This window comes from Corvus moneduloides, chromosome 1 (genome assembly GCF_009650955.1).
Source record: "Corvus moneduloides isolate bCorMon1 chromosome 1, bCorMon1.pri, whole genome shotgun sequence".
Classification (NCBI taxonomy): Eukaryota; Metazoa; Chordata; class Aves; order Passeriformes; family Corvidae; genus Corvus; species Corvus moneduloides.
The window spans coordinates 140160992-140179893 of record NC_045476.1 but is presented as its reverse complement, the minus strand read 5'-3'; the positions used below and the strand labels follow the sequence as shown (position 1 = coordinate 140179893).

General features: G+C 39.7%; 2 protein-coding genes across 4 annotated transcripts in view; one reads left to right on the top strand and one right to left on the bottom strand.

Moving 5' to 3' along the window:
- Positions 1-685: 685 nt before the first annotated feature.
- On the top strand, positions 686-10972 carry C1H8orf88 (chromosome 1 C8orf88 homolog). 2 transcript variants are annotated; one of them, XM_032129010.1, is made up of 6 exons: positions 686-761; positions 2780-2885; positions 3696-3772; positions 5393-5477; positions 8930-9036; positions 10697-10972. In XM_032129010.1, the coding sequence occupies exons 2-6, from the start codon at positions 2798-2800 to the stop codon at positions 10733-10735; spliced, it is 396 nt and encodes a 131-aa protein (XP_031984901.1). In that variant the 5' UTR covers positions 686-761; positions 2780-2797; the 3' UTR covers positions 10736-10972. The 2 variants fall into 2 exon arrangements, with proteins under 2 accessions (XP_031984901.1, XP_031984912.1); XM_032129021.1 differs by lacking the exon at positions 686-761 and having other exon boundaries at positions 872-2885.
- Positions 10973-15367: 4395 nt separating this feature from the next.
- NECAB1 (N-terminal EF-hand calcium binding protein 1) overlaps positions 15368-18902 on the bottom strand; it is a 58083-nt gene continuing 54548 nt past the window's right edge. For both annotated transcript variants that reach the window (XM_032128996.1, XM_032128987.1), the window contains exons 12-13: positions 18624-18715; positions 15368-15736 (exon numbers count right to left, since the gene is read on the bottom strand). In XM_032128996.1, the coding sequence (XP_031984887.1) occupies positions 15708-15736; positions 18624-18715 (121 nt within the window). In that variant the 3' untranslated portion in view covers positions 15368-15707. The remainder of the gene's footprint in view (positions 15737-18623; positions 18716-18902) is intronic.

Below are 18902 nucleotides of genomic sequence, written 5' to 3'. Positions count from 1 at the left end.
ACGTTGTATACTTTTAAGTAAGGTGAAGTCCAGCAAACTAACATGAGGGAACTTTAGTCTGCTCCTCTGGGAGTTAGCAGGGCATGCCCATTGTTTTTGTTGATTACATGTTGTGAGAAAAAATGAGAAAAAATTTGTATTTCCAAACCATGAAGGATGCCATCACTTCTGTAACTGAGAAGCCAGAGGCTGTTCTCTGGTCCCTCCTGCCTGGTGCCATGGGGCAGATTGGCAAGGGCAGTTTTCCAATTCACTGACAGCTTTCCAAGGCCTGTGGATTGCCCTTTTCTTTCTGGATGAGGTTAGCTGTAGAGGCCTCACAGTTGTGTTCAAAAGTCGCTTATTTCTCCCAGTTTCCACTGTAAGGCCCTGACGGAACATGACTCCCCTTGTGGGACAGAGGACACCATCTTCATCTGTTTCCAGTCCCTCTCAGGTCTAACCCGAGAGGGAGCTGGGCCGCAGCACCTCATCTCGCCTCTCCTGCTCCTTGGCAGGGCCTCGTAGGGCACCTCTCAGGCGTGCACCGCTTCCCTGAATCCCAAGGGACCGCGGGAAGCGGCGGCAAGCGGCGGGAAGCGGCGGGGCAGCCCCGCGGAGCCGCCCGGCCGTGCCCGGCCCGCGGCGCGACGTTGAACGGCCCCGCCCGGCACGCGGCCGCGGCCGAGCCGCCGCGCGAAGACCGCCCCGCCCGACCGGCGCTGAGGGACGGACCGGGACCCACGGGCAGCGGGATCGCGGGGCGCTGCCGGCGGCTGGAGGTGGGCTGGGCATCCCCCGGCCCAAAGGAGGGCACGGAGGCTGTGGAGAGGGCGAGGGGCAGGGCAGCGGAGGGAGGTTTTGTTTCCTGGGGGCTGTGGGGTTCCGAGTGCGGGGCTATTTCGGGCGAGAGGCCGGTCAGTTTCCCGTTACTCGTGGGGATTTTTCACGAAAATAGCATCAAATCCCCTTCACACATTTAGGAAAAAGCCTTCCAAACACTTCAGATGGGCTCTCGTAACATGGTTGCTGTCAATGTCCAGCTTGTTAAGACACGAAAGCTACAGAACTGCTGCTAGGCCTGTTAGCTGGAGCCAGAAAGCTTCCGTTCTGCTGGGCAGGTCTCCCACGGGAATGACCCCAAAGAAGAAGTGTGGCCTTGTAAGGGGGAATTCCCCTACTGCAGTAGTCTCTCATGGAAGCAGTTTATTTCTTAGGTATTAAAACTAATCTTTCTTCACTTTCCTTGATACTGATCAGAAAGAATACTCTATTAATTGAGGAGGTTGGGCTAGACAACTTGTTGAGATCTTTTCTAGCCTCTTCCTGGGGGAGGGCGAGGGAAGAGGGGCAAAATGTGTTGTTTTGCTGTCACCACGCAACTTGTTTTTATTGTCAGAACACTACAAAAAAATACAGGTGTGCTGCATTCTGGAAGCTAGCCAGCCTAAAAAGCATGCATATCATTTCTAGTCAGGGCATGAAAGAAAACTTGACTGTTTGTTGGCGTTTTTTTTCACTCTTCTGATGCAAATATGTATTATTACTGCATTGCTTTCTGTGGATATTCAGTATCTAGGATGTGTGATTTATACAAGCATTCCTAATCTGGGTAAAATGAAATACGTCATCCACATCTGTAGTCTTACTTAATTCAGCTACAGGAATTTTCATTGCTGCTTTTGACTACAGCTTTGAAGTCTTCCTTTTTTTAAGATAAGCGGATAGGAAAATCAAAGAATCAAACCAGATTTTTTTTCCTAGCTTAGTTAAGTTGTTCTAATTCAGACCATTAAACAGTTGGTTTCTAGACCTGAGTGGGCTCAGACTTCGTATGTTGGAAAATTGTTACTTGACCAAGTGTTCAAAAAATTATAGTGTAGTAAATTCTCAGATGATTGTAAGTTTTCTTACTATGACACAAAGGCCAACTAAAGTGGGGTGTGATACTGGGTCTAATAGCCTAGCTTCTCTTTTCCTGTTTCATGCCGAAAATGGACAATGTAATTGTAACTCTTACAGTCATGATTATTTCTTGAATTTTTTTGCTATAACAATTATTTTCTTGTAAACTTTCTTAGAGAAAAAAAAATCAGTATAATTTTTATTGTGTTGGTTGTTCTTTCTGGTATTCTTTTTCTGTGAAAGAAGCTGAAATTCCTTCAAATCATAAAATCTCCCAGTTTACAAAAGAGATGGGAATGGGAAGGAGATACATTAAGATACAAATATTACAAATCAACATTTTCAAACTGATTGCTTTCTTAAAGCGTGAGATTTTCCAGCACAGCACGACCTTAGCAGTTTTTGTTGCTTCTATAGTGGCTAAACTGAGTGGGAAGATACAAAAATGTTTAAATTTAACTAAAGTAGGTATTAAAAAACAGTCCTGTAAGCTTATGTAGATATGTAAGGAACTCCTGTGCAGACAACAGATTGATAAGGGGTATGCTGATGTTAATTAAATAAAAACCCATTGAACCAAAATGTTAGAAACCCCCTTGTTTTCATCACATCCCCATCTCCTTTCTCCAAATATATACATAGACATACAGGGAAAAAATCTTGAGAAGAAGCTAGGGTAGCTCAATTGGAAGGGAAAAATGAGAGAGGTGTCTGATTCTGTCTTCATGCAAATTTTATCCAGCATATTCAATCATCTAAAAAAAAAGTATGCATCAGACCTTTCTGCTTTTTCCTGCCCAGATATAATATTGCCTTGTCAAATGCAACTAACAGGGAGTAGGTAGATTGTTCCTGCTTAACATCCATATATGAAACTGAATGCTAATGATTTCAGCTGCTTTTTTGAAGTGCGATGTTTCAAAATGTTACAGAAGCAAAAAAGTTTATTGGTAAATCCCTTCAGCCAGCACGACCTGTGCATCAACTGTCTTCTAAACAAGGTGAGTAGCATGGCTAAGGTGCAATTCACTTTACCAAAGTTTGGGTTATTTTTAGGGAAGTAACAAGGATGCATGTCTTGTTTTGTTTTGTTTTGTTTTGAAGTTACTTTGTTATACTACAGTGGATAAATATCTTGCTGTGTGTTGGATTTAGTACATCATCTCTGTGATAAAATCTGAATTTAAACTATATTAGGTTTGTGCAGAACTCTTGGGTACTGCTCTTCTAGCTTGGCATCTGAAATCTGGCTTCAGAAAGCTGGATCAGGCTTCTCTGTTAAATTTGGGTTTCTTGGGGTAGTTAACTCTATTGAAAACATAAAATATACATAATTTAACAAATAGATTATTTAGGTTTTATTGCAAGTACAGTACACTACACTGCATTGTTCTTATCTAGCTTTCATACAAGTTCAAAACAAAAAACCCAAAAAACTTTTATAAAAAAAATCATTCAGTATTTATGTCAGGTGTGAATATTTTGGTTTTAATTTTAAATCCCTATTGATTAAAATCCTAGATATTGCAGTATTATAGTTGTTCTTATGGTTAAGTTAGAAATTTCTGGTGACCAGAGAATCATCAGCTGTGCTGATGTGGACTGAAGCTAAGTGACATCATAAGTTTTTACTTTGTATAAAATTTATGGAAAAATGGAAAAGGGGTCATGTGGTGATGTAGAGCTTTTAAGTTGTGAATAAATGCCCATAAAATCTCTGTGCACCAAGGAATGTTCTTGGGGCAAGTATCACAAAATAATACTGTGGAGTCTATTGAAATTATTTTTTCTTAATGTTTTATGTTCACCAGCATCACCCATTGCATTAAACATTCGGACTGAATTACCCAGCAGCACTGAAGTATGTTTGCAGAGTAAGGTTAACTGGGTGAGTATTGAGTGAATATATAATTATTTATAAATTGGAGGTCAGCTGATCTGCTATGTAACCAAATTAAAACTATTTCCAGCTAGGAGTGTCCTTGACTCTGAATGTTTTAAACCAGCAGTGTCAGAACTGTTGAAAAGAGTGATGAGTTTCAGGGAGTTTCAGGAATGCCTTTCCCTGGTATTTGCATGCACTAATAGCTGAAAAATGCAGCTTAGGAATTTACGATTCTTACGAAAGTCTATGTGGCATTTCTTTAGTCTTCACTGAATTTAAGTCAGCTCTTTTAAACTTAGAATGCATTTATTCTGTCTTTGCTTATTATGTGTAAATAATAACATCAGGATTCTTTTGTTGCTACCACATGCACAAATTCATTTCAGACAGCAAACATAAAACTTTATTGCTAGAAGTGCTTGGGTTTGTACATGGTATGGATATGTCCTTCAGACTTGAAATTGGTTGTAGCTGTTTGCTGGAAAATGAAGTCTTCTAATTGGAATGCTTCATGTTGCATAGCCTGAGCTTGATTTTCTGTTGATTCTGATTTGAATGTTTTTTCAGAGCGTTGATAGAGGTTTTGTTAGAACAAATGCTGGCTCCTAAATTTTTACTTTTTTTTTTTTTTAAGAGTTTTAGTAATCCTGTAGTCCTTCTTTATTGTGTTAAGCTTCTGCAAGATGCCTTTGACTTTAAAAAAAAAAACAAAACAACTCAAGTTCCTGGGAGCCTATCTTTGATCCATCATAGGGAAATTAACACTTACACTTGTCTCTTGAGCAGTAATTACTCAGAAGAACAAACTACTTCCTTTTAAATAAGCCTCTCGTCATCAGTGTTGTAATACTGAGTTTCATCAGTATTTAGCTACATGTAGCTGCATATTGCATTTGTTTGAGGTATAGCTGTATTTTTTATATTTTTTAAAACTTTTTCTTTAACATAGTATACGGAAAAGACTTTTTAATAATACTTTTGACCATGAACTGTTTCATGGGTACCCCAAATGCCATCTGAGTAGTGCCCTATCCACCCCTGCTTGATGAGCAGTTTTCAGTTCTTGCCCCCTTCCCATCTGACTCCGAGTGATGTTAAGATACCTCAACTAAACCTGTAGAGCTTTTTCAGAGCTAAGACAAACTGATGAGGATAAACTGCTTTCCGACTTTCCAAAACACTCTTCAAGGTTTTGGCAGCTGGAAAAAACTTGGCATTATACTCTGGATACTGGGTCTTGATGCTTATGAAGCAGATGTTTTCGCTAAGTGGGAGAATCCAAGTCCATCCTTTGGTCTTAAGGAGAGTCGTTCCTGCTTTTGGTATTCCTGAATGTAGCAGCTTATGGCTGTGTTCTAGGTGGGATAATGGAAAAGGAGGGGATAACTGTGTTCTTTCTAAAAACTAGCAATAGCACTGTAAAATTCTGTGTAAAAAATGTCTCTCAAATATGTTCACCTGTATTGTTTTATTGAACTATTCCTTTACTGTATGTAATCAAGAGTAACATTCTACAGGTTCAAATTAAACTGTGCTACAACTGTTACTTTTAACTAAGAAACATGTATCCTTTTTTAATACACTTAAAGGTGATTAGCTTCATAACTTTCCTTCCTATTGTAGTCATCTGAAATGGCAGAAGTGAAGATCTTAACTCAAACTGTGATGCTCTGTCAACCAAAACAACATGAATCAGGAGCAAAAAAAGGTAAAATATTGCATGGGGAGCTGTGTCAGGTTTGTACTTTCTAGATGGAGGACACCTGAACTTTGAAGCGATGTGGGATGTATTTTATTTTTTCTTATCAGCCAGTGCATTGAGTTTGCAGAGCAATATGAAATTTTTCTGGTTTTCACATAACACTCTAGAGAAGATGTAAAAGTTGACTATGACTGAGGTGGAAAATTTCCACTGGTAGAATTGCTTGCATATAGGGATGTAACTGTCTTAAAAAAACGCAAAGAAACCCAACAAAACAAACAAAAAAACCCAACCAACCCCCCCAAAAAAAAGACCCCAAACATAAAAATTTTTTCACACAAAATCCTGGGTTTGTATAGATGCCTTTGTGTGTAGAAGTACAGATTTGAGTTGCGTCCCTTAGCCTGCTGCAGGGCTTAGTTGTGGCATACAGACTATTGAATGTAATCAGGTTAAGAGCTCAGCATTTTGGCTTCCTTGTCCTGCTCTTCTATGGTGGTTCTGAAATAACAGTATTTGGGTGGTTAGATATGAATTAATTTTTTTTATGATTAATCCTGGTTTATTTTTGTGTCAGTACTGTCCTTAAGGTTTGCTCCTTATGCTTTTTTCTCTGTACTGATTGCCACTGTACTCATAGAGTATTGCTAGTTTAACCAAGTCCAAATTTTACTCCTTTTTTTTTCATTAAGGGATAATCTCAGGTTTCAAACGAATTCTCACGGTACTTCTCTGCCCTGCTTCCTACCTGATTCTTCATTCTTAAACATGTCCCAGAAACTGCATCAGTGACGCAGGTTATTGAGACAATTTCTTTTGTCTGTGTCTTCCATCTTTTGTCTGTGGCATCCATCTGTAATCTCCAATCCTTAAGTAATCTCTGAAGATGTGCTTTGTTCTGTTGCTCTTAGTACTCAAAAATTGAAAGAATTCTACTAAGTTTTATTGAGTTTTTTGTATTTTTGTCAGTCTGAGGTTGCCATCTCTCAGGTTCTTGAGCGGTAGTTCTGTTCTGTCATGTGTTACTGACTTGAAAATAAGTCTTTTATGTATTCCCTTTCAGGTTCAGGTTCATTTCTTCTTTATCTTGATAAATATAATAGAGTTCTGTTCTTTGGATCTCGTTAGATGTCAGACATGTCAAGTTCTATGTGTTTGGTGGTGGCTTTCTGATACTTTCTTATTGTTTCTGCGTGTGGTGGGTAGAGATTGTTTTCTTCTACAAGACCTTAAATGGCTTCTCATCAGATCCTCATCTCTTGTATAAGCCATCACTTTGGATCTTTTTCAGTGGTTAATTTCTCTGTGATGCCTCCCTGAGTCTACTCCACAATTCTCCACAATGTCAAACTTTTTCTCACATTTGTTTTCAAAGGGCTTTTGTTGGTTTGCTGATTGTTGTAATCTTTTCCTTCACCGTAACACAACTTTAGAGGTCCTTCTATTCAGCTACTGCTTATAAATAAGTCTTTTGTTTTCTTCTTTTTTTTCCTTGCACGGTAAAAATTCTTCTAGAACTCTCTTTATGTTCAGCTGTACTTAAAGCTCTAGATAATAATTTCCATTTGATATCTCTTCAGTCATACTGTGCTTTCAGTTATCTGTCTCAGCAGTTCTTAAGTGCAGCATGGGGTTCCCATGGCCCCACTTCTTGAGCTTTTCCAGGTGTCTCTGGATGGCATCCTGTCCTTCAGGTGTGTCAACTGCACCACTCATGTTGGTGTCATCTGTAAATTTGCTGAGGGTGCCGTTGATCCTACTGTCTGTCATTGATAAAGATATTCAACAGTACTGGTCCAAATATGAAATGCTGAGGGACACGACTCATCACTCACTTATCTACATCCAGACACGACCACTACTCTTTGGATCTTAGGATGTTTTGGGTAGTAGAGGATTAAAAGGTCATCACGTTCTAACCCCCTGCCATGGGGACTCCTGCCACTAGACCATGTTACTCAAAGCCCCACTCAGCATGATGATGAACACTCCCAGGGAGGGGGCATCCATAGCTTCTCTGTGTAGCTTTTTCCAGTGCCTCAGCATCCTCATAGTAAAGAATTTTTTCTTCATATCTAACCTAAGCCTACTGTCCCTCAGCTTAAGGCCATTCCCCCTTTTCCTATCACTACATGCCTCTGAAAAATCCCTCTCTAGCCTTCTTGTAGGCCAGCACTAAGTACTGGAAGGCTACCCAAAAGTCTCCCAAGAGCCTTTTCTTCTCCATGCTGAACAACCCCAACTATCTAAGCCTGTCTTCATAGGAGTAGTGTTCCAACCCTGTGATCAACTTAGGGACTCTCCTCTGGACTTGTTCCAACATGAGATCAGATGCAACTGTCCAACCCGTTCCTCATCCAATGAACATCTAATCCATATCTCTCCAATTTGGAGAGAAGGCTTTTGTGGGGGACCATGTCAAAGGCCTTACAGAAGTCATCATCTCCATAGGTTTTTAATCAAGGGGAGGAAAAAACAAGCCGTTAAGTTTTCAAGTATGCTCATATTCTTTAAACTGTTCTTTTCAAAGTTACCCACAAGCCCTGCCATAGGTTCACCAGTTACTGCAGTCGTTTGTGTTCAAAGGCAGGAAAAAATTAGTGTCATAGTTGACATCAGCTTCTTTCTTGTCAACATCCTACAGTCTGAGAAACAAAAACTGTTGTCCATCAGGTGACAGTGTAACAATCTTGCAGGAAGCCCGTAATTCCTAAAGGAATAAACTTCTTTGTCATCAAGGACCAGAGATGAAGTTTGTTCTTTCTTTGCCTAATTCCTTTCTTCTTGCTTCTGCTCTTGTTTGAGAATATCAATATTTTAAATACTTTAAAATACAGGCATTGCTAGAGATACTGTATCCAAAGCTATGCCACAGTAGAGATAGTGCTGTAAACTTGAATGAGAAGCCTGCATGTTCTGAGCAAAAGCCCTGGCTCTTGTTGGTTCAGCATAACCCCTCATAACTATTTCACTGCTATTAGTATGTTTGCCATTTACGTGCAGCAGATCTCGTAATTACTTTTAGGTGTTAAAAGACATTTAACTTATTAACTCCAAGAAAAGAGACACATGGTTTTTGTTATCTCTTCCCTAGAAATACATGCCACTTTGGAGTGAGTTATAAACAGATTTTCTTGTGGGTTTCAAGACTAGTTTGTGGTGTTTCTGTTAATTAGAACAAGATACGGGAGTCTGTCTGGTGTAAGGTTGGATTCACTTTTTTTCTTCTTTTCTCTTGATTTACTGTGTCGGTTTGAAACAAAGTGAAATGCTCTGTAATTTACTTCAGATTTTCCTGATGCAAGATAAGACTTAAATTACTCCTGTTTTTAAAACTGATTTTTATATACCACATGTAGCATTTCTACTATTCTATAAGTAACCAAATAATTTTTCTGAATTCCCAATCTTAATCCCTTAAACAAGATGTTGAACTTAGTGATTTTGTATATTCACAGAAAGAATCCAATACAGCAGAGATTTCCTTCTGAAGCTTTCAAATGTTTCTCTCTCTCAGAAGAAGCCAGAGTTTCTTCCTGATCATCCAATCGTACTTGAAAAACCAGTACGTACAATTTTTTTGTATTAAGTGAAGTTATAAAATCATCCATGGAGGTTTTGATAAGCCACTTGAGAGGGAACATTTTCCTTCAAACTAGCCTGCCAACTTGGTAAAAATTTCAAAGAACAGATTGTGCAGTTCAGCACAACTTCTGTATGTAACTTCTCCACTTGGTATTTGACATCTTACCCTGGTTAGTACCACTTAAAGGGAAAGGGGTTTTAATTTGTTTTCAGGAAAAATATCAGTTATCTTTCCATGTTTTCAAAATAAAAGAGAACAATCTTGATACATTTACATCTTGGTAAAAGTCTTAATCCAGTGTTTTAGTTGTCCATGCATCAGTGTCCACTACAAAGCCATTAATGAGCTCAATGCAGTTTGTATTATCATTATCTTTGATTTTGGGGAGAAATTAATAGAAATGAATGATGAATGTGAAGGATATCCATGTTTACTACCTTAATGTTTGTGATGAAATAATCCTCAAATATTTCACATGCTAGGAGAAAACATCTACTGGATCACATTCCAAACCCCAAGTGTGGGAAAATCTTCTGTGTAAACATTATCTTATTAAGTTAGGCTACATACTAGGTTGCTTTTGAGACCATGGGGATATAGTTCTGCTAGAAATAGGATTCCTCTTATGGAAAAGTATGTCCACATGATTACTGTGTTGGCCACATTTGGAGGCATTTTTAAGCTTTTAGAATTTCTGCCCTTCGAAAAAACAAAAATTAAGTAATACATGACCATAATCAGCTTTCCCTGGTTCTGACATTTTATGTCTTTCTATTTGTCCTCAAGATGAAAGCGTTATTTATTTGAAAACCTGCTTTCAGATTGGGAAGTTTCAGCTCCTTAATTTCCTAATTTACCCCCCTCTCCCACCACCTGTGTTTGTAAGGGGGACAGATTTTGATAATCTGTATGCTTTCACATGTTTAGGAAAAAGGAGGGTCCCTGCAGAAATCCCTGCTGAATTTTGGCTAATTCAGCCAAAATTCCAGTGTGTTGACTCATCTCATCATCCATTTTACTGCACAGAAACCAGAGGGATTGATGAGATGCATGTGTAAATTAAATGAATGATGCTTAAAAGTGGCAGAAGGTGGCCTGCGAATAAATTTCTAATGACAAACAGACAATCCTACAGTATTGTATTTTGGAGCAGGTGGTTTTCAACAGTTTGCCGCTGAATTGAGTATTCAGACAGTTCATGCCTATCTTAAGACTTTCCAAGTTCTGAATATTTGAAGCCGCTGCTGAACTATGTGCCCATTTATGAGTAAAAGTTGTATTTTCAGATGAAGAAAACTTCCTAGAGGGACTTGTACAAGGCAGATGCAGTTGTTACAGTTGGTGGACTGTGGACTGCATTTGTCCCGAAGGATACTGGGGGTTTTTTTTTAGATATGGGGATCAGGGCTACCAATACATAGCTCAGCATTTGAACAGTTACTGTGTTGACACAGTCTTCTAGGAAAATTTTAGATTAAGTCTCTATGATTAATGAAAATAGCGCTGTTTGCCATTAAAAAAATCCCAAAACAAATTGTGAAATGTACATGGAGTAGAAAAGAGTTGCAAGCAGACCCAAATGAAAACTTTAGGTGCTCTGTTATAACTGAAGTAATTTGAGGTTTGGTTTCTCTTACAGGTGAAGAATAAACCTTTCATTGACATCTGCAAGAAGTGACATGTTGTTTGGAAGATCAGAAATCCGTCAATGAGAGAGCTACATTTGATGTAGGTCTTCAAGATTTGAGTACTTGGGTGCCTGCAGATGGAAGGATGACCCTGGGAAACCTATGAAAATGCCTGTTTCTTGCTGTAATTGCCTAAATGCTTTAAGAGACAAACCTTTCATTTGTAAAGCCTGAAATGGTAATATGATTGAAGTGAAAATAAATAAATTTCATATATTGATGTGGCAGATTTTTGTCATTGAACTGTTTGTGTTATGTAGCCATATATTTTGCCTGACCATAAATTCTAAAACAATACTTGACTGGGACTTCTTGCTTTCTCTCAACTCCCTTCCTTAGAAGTAAAGGTGGAACAACAAATACTGGCTGTGTCAAATAACAGATGTCTTAGGGTATCTACTCCTCTAGTTTTTGAGGGTTTTTTTGGCAAAACTTGACTTGTTTCTTCTTAATTTGAAATCTTCATCTTGACACAAGATATTCCTTAATGTTTTGTGGATACACATACCTTCTTTAAAGGTATGAAGTCTCTTGTTAGTTCCACTAACACGAGAAATCTTTTCTCATCACAGATCAAAACAGGAGACCTGCCTATGCATTGCATTCCTTAAAGTTCTTTGTAAATAATTGTCTTGTGTTCTTGAATGTGAAAAGTGAAAGTAATGGGGAAAAACTGAGGAACAAGACAGATTTCAATCATATGTCTTATACAGGTAAATGGGTGTACCAATGCACAGTTAATTCTCTTTTTCCCTTAAATGAGTATGGTATCCAATAGGGAAGTGGAAAGTAGTGGTTCTGTTGGGGTTTTAGGAGCTCTTCTGGGTTTTTTTTTTTGTTAAAGGAATTTTGCCCATACATGTTGCTAGGGGGACAAATGGCTGGGTATTTAAGAAAAACAAAAGAGCTGGCTGCTCTTTGTTTCACCTGGGTGTGTGAGCAGTCGGTCTCCGGCATTTGGACAGAGAGGGAGGCTGCTTTCTTTGGCTGCTTTTCCTTCTGCCAGAGAAACCCTGGGATCCCCAGCCCATCTTCCCTGCCCCGCTGGGAGCCGGGCTGTGGCCGCCCTGCCCCTGCCGTTGCTTTGAGCCTTCGCTGCATTGTAGCCCTGCTCGACCTGCCTGCCCAGACCTCCGGGGGGTTCCCCATGTGGATACATCTCATCTGCCACCGGGAATTTGTGCTCGTCCCTGCTGTTCCCAAGGGTCCGGCCGGACACTGGGATCGGCTGCCCAGGGGTTTGTGAAGCCTTTGTCCCATCCCTTCCCGGGATCCCAGGGCACCGGTGCCGCGTGCTCCCCGAGCTCGCTCCGGAGCGCCCCCTGCAGCCGCGGGGGAACCATCGCACCTGCCCTGCTCACCGGGAGCCGCCAGCGCCCCTGCCGGCTGCGAGCGGAACTGCACCCGAGGGGAAAGGGCCCGACAGCCGAGAAGGCTGGCACTGGGTTTGTGATTGTTCGCTGTTACTGCCACAGTTATTGCTGTTTGTTTGACTGGTTATACACATATAGATAGATAATAGTAAAGAACTGTTATTCCTATTTCCCATGTCTTTGCCTAAAAGCCCCTTGATTTCAAAATTATAATAACTCGGAGGGAAGGGGGTTGCATCTGCCATTCCAAGGGGGGCTCCTGCCTTCCTTAGCAGACACCTGTCTTTCAAACCAAGACATGTTCATTTCCTGCAAGCATCTGTCAGTTGACAGGCATCAATAATAAGTATTTTGTATGAATATAATTAGCTTCTAAATGTGTATTTAGACCTATAATAATATAATTTGGGTACTGCGGGCAATTTTTACCCTCTGTCACAAATGGTAATGAAAGCTAAATGGGAATGTGCTAAATGACATGTTTGCAGTGATGCAAACATCTGTCAAGTTGCATTTGATAGGCTCTAGGTTTCTTTTCCTGAATGATGCAAATAAATCTTTTCGTTAGTTAGGTTTTAATCAGTGGGAGTTTCTTACAGTGGGTCATATGGATCTTTTTTCCCAGTATGTGTCCAAGACAGTTTCTGTGTGTAGCTCTCAAAACTCCTAAGTGAAACTTCTCAAACTTCTTTTTGTGTATGATTCATGAAAGTGTTTATAAATAAACCAGTAAACTGGTAAATATACAAAGATTAGTAACTCTTATAAGGACATATGACCTGCTACAACTTTTTTCACCCTTCCAGCACCTAATTGACATGAAGTTCTAAAGCAGGTTATTTTAAGAATTTTTTTTTTTTTTTTTTGTGAAAAGGAGAAGTGTTACAAACCTTAGTGAGTGTGTCATTTTTCGCTTAAGGATTTTCCCTGAATCTTGTCACATGTCGCTGGATTTCCTTTGTTGGTAGGTCAGTAGTGACAAAAAACCCTCAAGCTTTACACTAGACTGACATCTTGGCATAGGAAAAACAGCAGCCAGTTGTTCAGGAGTATAAGTAGATTTACTTTGATAAAGAAAAGAAACCTTTAAACTTATACTGATGTCATTTGTGAGGGTAATTTCAGTGTCCTTTTAAAAATGGACAGATTGGTAGCTGGATCATGTCAATACAGGAAAGCCGTGGACTTCAGTATTAAAAGCATTCACTTTCGCTGAGTTACTGTGAGAGATATAAACGTGAGATTTGTCTCTAACGTGGGCACATAAATTAAGATGGGCATGTATCCCTCTCTGACATCCACATTTGTGTGGAGAAGTGAGGCCTCATGAACTTTATTGGCAAAGGGCTTGATTCAGTTGCTTAAAGGTAGGCACCTGTCTCATCCGGGGCTCATCTGGAATTCCAGTCCACATGCTGCATGGGCCTGGCATAAATGACAAACTACCTGTAACACATGTCATCCTCAGCTGGGAGCTGGAGACCAGTTGGTGTCCTCTACAGTATCTCATGTGCTAGGTGCCTTTGTTTAGGCAACTAACTTGCCTCAGAACTCTACTGATAAATAAGAGCCGAATTGCCTTGGTTGCATGCAGGAACATAAATGTGATGCCTTTCTTAATCTTGAATTCAGATCTTGTCATGATTTCTGGAATACAGGACCTTAACTGCAGTGAATTCTGCTTGTTTGTAGTCTAAACTGCCCCCTTTCAATTACATATGGTAATTTTTTTGAGAAGACATAATACTAGAAATAATACTACAAGAAGGTGTTTCATTGAACATGACTTTTAAGTTACTTTTGGGTACTGTTTGTAACCTTAGACTGCTAAGTGAATGGAGAGAGTGGTCATGTAGCATGTAGAGCTTGTCAACCTGCTATGAAGGTGTGAGGTTACAGTGGTTGCTTGCCCATTCTTGGGCTGGAGTACACACCTCAGATGCCGGGGGGAGCATCATGACTTTTTGGGGAAGCAAGTGTTGCTACTTCCAGGTCTACAGAATCATAGGATATCCTGAGTTAGAAGGGACCCACAAAGGTCATCAATGTCCAACTCCTGGCCCTGCACAGGATATGCTAAGACTAACACCGTGTGCCTGAGACCATTGTCCAAACACTGCTTGAACTCTGTCAGGCTGGTGCTATGACCATTTCCCTGTTCCAGTGTTCAACCACCCTCCAGGTGAAGAACCTTTTCTTAATGCCTAACCTCAATCTCCCCTCATACAGCTTGATGCCATTCCCTTGGGTCTTGTCACTGGTCACCAGAGAGAAGAGATCAGCGTCTGCATCTCCTCTAACCCTCATGAGGAAGTTGCAGACTGCAATGAGGTCTCCCCTCAGTCTCCTCCAGGCTGAACAGACCAAGTCACCTCAGCCACTCCTTGTACAGCTTCCCCTGTAGGCCCTTCATCATCCTCATGGCCCTCCTTTGGGACACTCTCTAATAGCTTTATATCTCTTTTATATTGTTGTGCCCCAAACTGTCCCCAGCACTTGAGGTGAGGCTGCCCCAGTGCAGAGCAGAGCAGGACAATCCCCTCCCTTGCCCAGCTGGTGATGCTGTGCCTGATGTACCCCAGGACACGGTTGGCCCTCCTGCCTGCCAGGGCACTGCTGACTCATATTCATCTTGCCATGGACCAGGACCCGCAGGCCCCTGGACATGAGGGCAGTCTGGCCACAACATCTGTCACCCTATAATGGCCAGATTGATTGAGCTGACCTGGCTGGCTAGGTGGGTGTCCCCTTCCTCCCTCAAGGCGCCATGCATGTCCCTACCAAAGCTGCACACTGGTAGAAGAGGGTGATCTCCTCCACAGAGATGGTGTTGTCAAGGGCATACAGTAGCCCTGCTCCCCTGCTAGAACCTCCAAACAAGCTCAAGGTTTATGGCTATTTATGCTGTAACAGCAGTTTCTCTACAGGAACCTGCCAGAGATGTAAAGAAAGTATTTTCTGAGTGGTCAGGCCATAGAGGTTGTGAAATGTCAAGTCTGGGGATCTATAATGACAACAGATAGGCAGATATGTTTCCTCTTGTGAGGGTAAAGGCTAGAGTCCATTAAGAGAAGATAGTACTGCCTTGTCTTGTTTCGAGCAGAAAATGTCCTGGGCAAAGTTCTGTATTAGCACAAAGAGTTGTCCCTATGTTTATTCTTTTCATTAAGGACTTAGCTTCTCTGCAGACATGTATGAAAATGTGTGTTCAGATTCATACTAGTTTTGTAAAAGGAGACCACAGCAGCATTAAGTAATGATTATTTATTAATGCAATAATAAAACTTTTCACAAATATTTAGTCATACATTCAAGACATACTTTTCTGTGACAGTTTGGACTGTATATACAAAATAAATAGTTTATCATGTTGTCTTATTTCAGTTTTTAGAATGCTTCATTTCACTGAACTAGTCACAAGAGGAGAAGGTAATGAATACGCAGTTTTCCAGATTTTAAAATGGATCGAGTGGAAAAGATCCCATCCATAATAACGAACATTATCACATCATAAATGCACCTGTACGCTGCAATATGAATGATAGTGTAACAAAAGACAATACATTAACATTACTTGGAACCACAGCTTCTAGTCGTTATTGAGGACCCACCACGATGCTGAAAGAGAGCAGAATTTATTTATTTGTTAACATAAAGGGCATTTCTTCTTTGACCTCTGGTAAAAATCCTAAATAAAATACCTATAACATATATAAAGAAAGATTAGTTTAATATATGCAGCTAATACTGGTGAGAAAAAGTGCTCAGAATACAGGGAGAGATGAGTATAAGTGGTGGGAAGGTGGCTTTATCACAAGCATTATATCTCCTTTTGATAACATCAAAAGAAGCATTAACGTGTCATAGGTGCGGTTGCATAGATTTAAGCACCCAGATACCCAAGTGCAAACCACATAAATCCTCAATCCTGTGCTGCTGTGTCAGTTTTTAAGCTGAGCACTCTGTTCCCTGGTTGTGTTACCTTTAATGACTTGCTTTCCTTGTGACATTATTCTGATCTGGTGGTTTTTTAACACAGCTCTAGGAATTAATAGCATTTTGTCCTCGAAAGTAAGAGAATTGATGAACTTGTAAAATGTCATTCCCATAAAAAGTTCTGTAATCACCAGATTATAGACAGTGCTGGGGTGAAACCAATTTGTGTTTGTTCGCCTTTGGCCGTTTGAAATGGAGCCTTATGCAGAGAGGAACCACAAGATTTATGGAGAGAGATGGGAAGGAAGGAAAGGAATTGTGACTGGATCTGAGATGCCAGAGATGGGAGATGGGTGCTCTCGGCTCCATAGGTTTCACACTACAGAAATTCATTACAGAACTTGTTTCTTGTGTATGTATCCATAAATGCTGCCATTAATGCTATTTTAATGAAAATTGTTATTCATGAAGAAACGTGATGAGAAAATACTCAAGAGTCTTACCTGAATTCAGGCTATGAGCCTAGTAGTCTCTGAAACATCAGTGGATTAATGAATTTCAGCCCCCAAAAATGCAAATTTAACTATTTATTTCTCATAGGTTATAGTGTTATAATTGTTCAATGGTTTCCCCTTAGCTTATGTTTTCTTCGCTCAAAGGTTCTCAGGAGTCCTCAAGTCCAGATCTTGTGTAAAAATGAGATATTCACTGAAGGTGAACTGAGTGATTCATGCCACCCTGGTAGATTGGCTGAAGCAACTGGGTGAGTTAACAGGTGTATGAGTGGTTGTAATAAGTTGTGGTTCTTATTAAACGACGGGAAATTAATTCTCTTTAGGATAATACTGGACCAAACAGTCTTGAAAACGTGTCTTCCTGAATCATTCTTGGCCACATAAGTGTATCCTTATTAATTTTACTTAATTGGTAAAGACTTTTGGGTTGTAAACTTTGATCGAATCAGATTCAGATTACAATTTGCAATTGATTCAGTTCTTAGCTACCCAGATGTGTAGAGGAAGTTTGGAAGTTTCTCATCCAAGGTAAATTTGCTCTTAAAATAGAGCCTATCTTGTGTTCTAATTGCAGACAGGTTTGGGGGTTTTTTCTTCTGATTTTACAGTGATGTCACTTTACGGTGTCTAAAATTCTTTTCTAAAGTGTACTGCAGTGTATTGCAGCCATCATTTTATACTTCAAGAACATTTACTGTCTTTCAAAGACATAGATGATTTATATAGATCAGTTGTGGGATGATCTATACAAATCATATTTCCATGAAACAGAGTTCAAATCAGTGCACAGATTTCTAAATTACAGGTAATGTATAAAATTGTACGAAGAGCTGTGAGTGCATTAATTCCCATTGGTCCCCCCACCCCAGCAAGGAGTACACAGTGAGAAATGTTGTTTCTATGGCAACTGTCTGCCAGATAGAGTGCTGCAGACTGAAATCTTTCTTAGCAGGCAGAGTAAATGCTTTAATGTGTAGCTGGAATCCAATTTCAGACACTTCCATATTTAGGCATTTAAAAGTTACATTTACATTTTATTTTATGTTAATTGTACTTTACCCGTGAGAAAACTACCCTGGAACACTGGTGGATCATGTGCAGTCTCTTGGACGCAAAGAATTTTGGGGAAAGGCTTCATTGTTTGCTACAGTCAAGTTTGTCTTAAATCCAGCAATATCCCAGTAAGATACAAGATTTACAGAGATTCTTGGTTCATTAACTGCAATCTTCTGATTCTGCAGGGATCCCTGGCATGTAATTTTGTGTCCAGATCAGGCTCATGAGGTCTGAAGATGTCTTGGCCAGTTTCTTTTAAGGAGAAATCCTGGGTACAGGACTACATTTATTTTTCTACTAAGTGGGGTTTTATTATTTTAAATATAGTCTGTACCCAGACATACAGGAAATTAGGGCTTCGTTGTAATAGATTTGTGTTCCTTAAAATAAAAAAAAACCACCAAAATTGCTCTCCTCTCTCTGTAAATATGGGACTGATGCTTTCTTTGCTTCATCTTGCACTGTGCCTTATAACTCTTTTTTTCTGGGAGAAAGATGTTACATGCTCATTGGTTTGTATTAGGAATAATAATCTGAATCTTTACCACCTTGCTTTTTTTAACATAGCAGGAAGTATGTACAACAAGTTGGTTAGTAAATATCAGTTATTGGTAATTAAGGCTCCCTTCAGTCAATGTAAGTAGGAATAAGTTGAAGTCTTAATCAGAAAGCATTTTTTTTTTCCTTGAAAAGCTTAAACAGGGTCTATTTTACCATTCACAAATAGTATTGTTTATTCTAGATATTTTCTCAAATAGTGTATGTTAGTGTAACTTCACAGTATGTAAAATAAAGCACTGTGGGTCTTCTCCTTGCTGATGCATTTTATATTTCTGTAGTTAAAATAAAAACCTTTTGAGTCCCTTTCTCCTCTATACTTTACCAAAGCAGATCTGACTAAGGATGATATTATGCAATGGTCTTGCATATGGAACACACTAATATAATAAAACCTTTCATAAGGAACAAACAAAAAAATGTGAAAAGTTGATATTTACCAGGGACTAGCATTGTTGTGATGAGCTCTGGAGCTTCCAAGAAATCCACATTACTTCTTTGGAATGCCTTGCTGTAATTCATTTGAAGGTGGCTAAATAATTGTAAAAAATAAAAATGTAACAGGTTTTTTAAAGGAGCTCAATTTTTTAAACGAGCATTAGAAGTTACTGCTAAGTTAATTAATTACAGTTAATGCTGTAACAGAGATTCTGTGCTTCAAAACCTACGTTATTGTGGGAGAGGAGACCAGATAAGCTATGAAGTTCTTGCATGTTATA